Source organism: Alosa sapidissima, chromosome 7 (genome assembly GCF_018492685.1).
Source record: "Alosa sapidissima isolate fAloSap1 chromosome 7, fAloSap1.pri, whole genome shotgun sequence".
NCBI lineage: Eukaryota > Metazoa > Chordata > Actinopteri > Clupeiformes > Clupeidae > Alosa > Alosa sapidissima.
In genome coordinates, this window is record NC_055963.1 from 9,323,851 (window position 1) to 9,329,850 (window position 6,000).

General features: G+C 47.3%; 1 protein-coding gene across 3 annotated transcripts in view; it reads left to right on the top strand.

Moving 5' to 3' along the window:
* megf6a (multiple EGF-like-domains 6a) overlaps window positions 1-6,000 on the top strand; it is a 96,625-nt gene that overhangs the window by 75,799 nt on the left and 14,826 nt on the right. For all 3 annotated transcript variants that reach the window (XM_042097357.1, XM_042097358.1, XM_042097359.1), the window contains one exon: window positions 3,323-3,448. In XM_042097357.1, coding sequence (XP_041953291.1) covers window positions 3,323-3,448 — 126 coding nt within the window. The remainder of the gene's footprint in view (window positions 1-3,322; window positions 3,449-6,000) is intronic.

The following is a 6,000-nucleotide window of genomic DNA, read 5'->3' on the forward strand; positions in this document are numbered from 1 at the left end:
CTATTTACACCCATTCTTCTTGATACATAATGAATAAATATGAAAATCTATAAAATGTTTATCAGTACATTAGGCTACTTTGCAAATTGCTAAACCACAGAATAACCTGTCCCACCATCATCATTGAAATAGCATAATGCTAGAATTTAAATGATGGAAGATGTTTTATTTTGATATAATTTGCATGTAGCCTATGTATTCTCTATTGGGTTGTAATCAAAATAAAGTTAACACGTTTTCTGAAAATTTTGTTCCATGTGCCCTTTTTTAAAAATTTGAGCCCCTGCCCCTTCAAAGGTCTCTGCACGCCCCTGGATATCCATATATTTAGTATTATTATTATTATTATTATTATTATTATTATTATTTTGTTGTTATTATTATTATTATTATTGTTAGTAGTAGTAGTAGTAGTAGTATCATTATTAATAATAATAATTTGTAATATCACAGATGTGTTAATGTGTCCTTAAATACACTCCATTAGATCTTATAGAAAAACTGATATAATAATGTCATGCAGATATGCCTATGACAATCTCCACCCTCTTTTGGCTCCCCATATCCTCTCAATATCCAATCTTGAAGCAGAAGAGGAGAGATTCAGATTCAAGTACAGTACACATTGAAATGAGCACTGAGCAAAAACATACACACACTTAGAACTCACATACACACACACACACACACACCTCATATGGAGGAAAGCTCTGCTGACAGGACGAATGACACAAGCAGAGGTGCCAGACATGGATGCCAGATAGCCCCAACGCTTGAGGAGAACCCAGTGTTCTGAACCTGTCGGAGATCTCTGTCAGGAGCCGTAACTTTCTTTCCACTACCCCTCCGGCTCACTCGGCCTTGTGTTCAGATTAATATTTCAATAGAGAATCAGTAAAGAAGGACTTGGAAGCTAGCCTGGGTGTTCCCATGCTGCCTTGCGCACGATTTGATTCACGCTGCTAAGGCCTGGAGACCATGGAGCAAATTTTCGCCTGAGATAGGGAACCAATCACAGAACAGGGGGGAAAGCAAGACGATGATGAGCTATGCACAGACGCATTTGATAGACATCCGTGGCACCCAATAAACGGATCTGGGCATTTTTTTTCAAATACGAGAAAATTAACGTTTTGGTTCCCAGACCACGTCTCATTGAGAAGTGGTGGCGCTAGCCAGGCTATCGCCCCCATGTTTGCGCGCGGAATAAGGTGAATAGGTCAAGTATAGAGCTGGTAAGTCCCGCCCTTTCCGCTATCCCCACTGGACCTCTAGATTGAAAAATCGTTAATGCAAGTGAATGTGAGAAAATAATTATTTTCTTGTCCCGTTTGAATTTTGCCATGAATGTGAACATATGTTGTCTGTGAATTTTTAATATAAAGTGGTGGCGCTACCCAGGCTAATTGGAAGCTGTAGCAGCCTACAGCACTGACTGTACTAGACGGATCAATGGCAATGTGGCTGTTTTCACCAACAAAAAAAAGAAAAGGGTCCTCACTGTGTTACCAAAGCTTCTCAGCCAGCTCCTCGTGAGAAGCCACGCTCTCTCTGCCATCGAGAAGTGTGAACTTCTACAGAGAGGTGGAGAAGCAGTGGACTGGTGGATATCCACAGGCACGTGCAGAGAAGGGGGGCTACAGGGGCTCTAGCACCTGCCCTTTTGCCCCTTTGATGTCCAAGTGCCCTTTTGACAAGACCCGTTTTTTACTTTTTACTTTTTGCAATGTGGCTGTTTTCACCAACAAAAAAAGGAAAAAGATTACAGAAAAATGCTGGGGCCGTTGTTTTGGAAAGTGGCGTTTGGTATCAAATGGCTCTGGGCAGCTTGACAGGCAGCTGTTTGGGAAGATATGCGCCGGGGCTTATTTCTGAAACAGTAACAGTTTCCTCAAGAGTGCCTCTCTGGAAAGGGAGGGAATGGAAACTGTCCTGCAGCCCTGGTTCTCAGGCTCCAAAAGGGATGCCTGCAGCATCAACGGCAGTCCAGTCACTGGTGCTTTGTGTCCTTCTCTGCTTTGGGTTCTCTCTGTCCTTTGTAGGGTCAGTTCCTCTGAGGCCTGTGTTTCCTCTGTGTCCTCTGGAATTCAGGTGATTCTTTGTCCTTTGCCAGGTCCAAGCTTTGGACACGGCATCGCAGCTTTGATTTCACCGTGCACTTTGGCACTTGTGTTCATATGTGTCTTCTGTAGTATTGATTTGCTATCAGTCCTCTGGGTCCATCATATAGCTTTGGTTCCTGTGTGACCACTGCCGCTCGGTACCCATTGAACTCTTCATCTGTCACTCCAGGATCCCACAGATGGGGATGGTGGTGGGTGTTACGTAAATAACCAGAATATTTTCATAGAAACCCCTGAGCTGGCAGATTGCTGCATTGGGCCTGGAAGCCATTAAGTGATCAGAGCACTGCATCTGCCATCAATTAAATGGACCTGGGAGCACAGGGACTTTCACACTGACCTCTCTCCCCCTCTCTCTCTCTCTCTCTCTCTCTCTCTCTCTCTGGGCAGTCCTTCTGCTTTTTAACTCTGTCTCTTTCACTCTTCTCGTCAATTTGTTTTGTTTTGTTTTGCTTTGGAAACATATTAACTGTATATGGCTGGAGTATTTGCATCTCCTCTCTCTTACTCCTCTGCTTGACCACTGAACTCTTGCGTTCTTCTTTCTCGCGTGTCCTGTAAACTCTAAACGACTGGCAGTTTGCTGCTATTGGAACTGACCCCAGTGGAAGGATGTGATGCTAATTTACACGTCCTCCTTGTCCAAGGGGCTCTTGGACTCCTCCGTAATTCTACAGGCGTTCCCTGATTACACCCCCTTGCTCCCCCGCTACTGTACTTTCCCCAAATAGCTTGAGAGGCCCTGACCCACGTAATCAAAACGGTAGCAGGGGTCTAGTGTGGGAAACCACTTTTCCCATAGGTGGCCGCACTGTTTGATAACAACCGTCGTGCTGTTACGAAGTCTTCGTCACCTCTGATTTGACTGGAGAGGTTGATACTGTTTTTTGTTTGGGATGGAGGTGCAGTGGGGGTGGGGGGACTGTCCATAACACAGTGTCCGGAGCTGAAGCCTTGAAGCGAGGCAGGACAGCAGGCAGCCCCGGGGAGCCAGATCATCTCGGTGCAGTTCCCAGCTCTGCACTTCCCATTTACTTGTGCAGGCAGGAATTTCTCCTTTTATTTTTCGCCTCTTACGCAACGTTTTGTGTTTGACTCTTATCCCTTCCTCCATCTCTCTCTTTTCCTCTCTCTCTCTCTCTTCCTTCCTCTTCTCTTCCCTCTCTCCTCTTCTCTTTCTTTAATTCTCTCTCATCCAGAGTGTGGCACGGGGCGATACGGCCAAGGCTGCACTCAGCTCTGTGACTGCTCTGGGGCGGAGTGTGATGAGGTGACCGGGGAGTGCCACTGCCCGCCGGGCAGCACTGGAGAGCACTGCGAGATGGGTAAGGCAGCAACGAGAGGAGAGCAGACGACACCCGCCGCTGTGACATGGTCATGGAGAATCAAACTGTTCAGTCCAGCTGTTGAGTTTTTAAATCCCTATGTTAAAAGAATGCATTCTTCAGCAAATTCCATGACATATCTGACAGGCCCGGATATCCTTTAGACTTAGAGTGTTCATTTTACAACATTGTAAACACACATTGGTAGCGCCTTCCCAGAAACCGGCATCTGTCTGGCACGGACGCTTGTCGAGTTGGTGGCGGAGAGCTACAGTCGGCAACATGACCTCACGGAGCTTTCCAGAAGCACCGGCCATGTTGAAAACATCTCTGGTCCCCACCTCTAATGACTTTCCATTACGCCCCATTTGTGCTCCTGGATATTGTGCTGAGTGCCGACTGTGACAGTGTGAGGGGGAGGAAGAGGAAATGTAAGCAGCCTGAAGAAAAGGATGCTTGTTAAAAAGTATCTATTCTTAGCCTGAATCACCGTTTTTTTTTTTTGTCTTTGTGTTTTTGTTTCTTTCTGTCTTTGCATGGTGCGTAAACGAATCCAGACCCCATAGAGCAAGTCACATGCTAATATATCACGTCCTGCTGGCTGCTTCGGGTAGAAGAAATGCTCTGTCAAATTGGCCGAGACACATAATGAGAAGTAGCAGGCTTTCGGAAAAGACGTGAGGGGATGGCTGGGCCAAACCGCTTTGCCAACACCCCCCCCCCCCCCCCCCCCCCCCCTCAAACCCCCAAATGAGTGGATGGCCACTAATAACTAATAAAGAGAGAGGAGGTGTTTTCCTTCCAGTTGGAGCACTGAAACAAGGAGCATCCGTGTGTGTGTGTGTGTGTGTGTGTGTGTGTGTGTGTGTGTGTGTGTGTGTGTGCTGTCAGACCTCCCACCTTGACAGGGCCACGGGAGGGTGAGAGGACAAGGTTAAAGGGGAGTGTGTAGAGCTCAGTTAGAGGAGGAGGAAGAGGAGGAGGAGGAAGAAGAGGGGGGAGGGGAGGACATGAAATCAAATGAGATCAGTAGAGGGCAGAAAAGAGGAGAGATGAAGAGAAATGACAGCTAAAGAGAAGATAGAAGAGGAGAGGGAAAGAGAGGAGAGAAGAGATGGATGGAGGGATGAGAGGAGAGATGGAGAAGAGGCTAAACACATGGGTACGTGTGGAGAGGAATGAAATAGAGAGGAAGAGGGATGATAGCAGAGAGGACAGAGAGACAGGAATCTTAGCAGTGGAGAGGAAAATGAAGGGGGGACAGAGAACACGAGAGAAACGTAGAGAACAGGAAAGAAGAGAGTTGAATAGGAGAGAATGGAGCAGAGTAGAGTGGATGAGAGGAGAGAATACATGAAGGCAAAAAGAAAGAAATATAAATGAAGGAGTGGAAAGAGAGAGTTAGAGGGAGAGAGAGAGGGAGACTGGTGGTGGTGGCCAATGAACATTTAGAATATATGGGGAAGAAGATCAATGAGGAGAGTGAGACGAGGATGAGAGGAGAGAAGAGAACATGAGGAAATAGCAGAACAAGATGGATGAAGAGAAGAGGGGAGAGATGGGACAAGGAGAAGAGAAAAGAAGAGGGGAGAGAGAAGAGAAGAGGAAGAGAGAAGAGAGAGAAGAAGAAGGGAGAGAGAGGAGAGATGGGACGAGAAGAAGAGAGAGAGGAGGGGAGAGAGAAGAAAAGAGGGAAGAGAGGAGAGGAGAGAGAGAAGAAAAGAGGGAAGAGAGGAGAGAGGAGAGAAGAGGGGAGAGAGAAGAGAAGAGGGGAGAGAGAAGAGAAGAGGGAAGAGGGGAGAGAGAAGAGAAGAGGGAAGAGAGAAGAGAAGAGGGAAGAGGGGAGAGAGAAGAGAAGAGGGAAGAGAGAAGAGAAGAGGGAAGAGGGGAGAGAGAAGAGAAGAGGGGAGAGAGAAGAAAGAGGGAAGAGAGGAGAGAAGAGGGGGAGAGGGGAGAGAGAAGAGAGGAGAGAAGAGAGGAGAGAAGAGGGGAGAGAGGAGAGAAGAGGGAAGAGGGGAGAGAGAATAGAAGAGGGAAGAGAGAAGAGAAGAGGGAAGAGGGGAGAGAGGAGAGAAGAGGGAAGGAGGGGAGAGAGAAGAGAAGAGGGAAGAGAAGAGGGAAGAGAGGAGAGAGAGGGGAGAGGGGAGAGAGAAGAGAAGAGGGGAGAGAGAAGAAAAGAGGGGAAGAGAGGAGAGAAGAGGGGAGAGATGAGGGGAGAGAAGAGGGAAGAGGGGAGAGAGGAGAGATGAGGTGAGAGAAGAGGGGAGAGATGAGAGAAGAGGGGAGAGAGGAGAGAAGAGGGGAGGAGAGGAAGAGGGGAGAGAGGAGAGAAGAGGGAAGAGAAGAGAGAAGAGGGGAGTGATGGGACAAGGAGAAGAGAGAGAAGAAAGAAGAGCGCACATGAGTGATGGGCAGAAAATGAAAAAGGGACAGAGAAGGGGCATCACAGAAGAGGTGAAGGGGCATCACAGAAGAGGTGAAGGGGCATCACAGAAGAGGTGAAAAGGGGCATCACAGAAGAGGTGAAAAGGGGCATCACAGAAGAGGTGAAA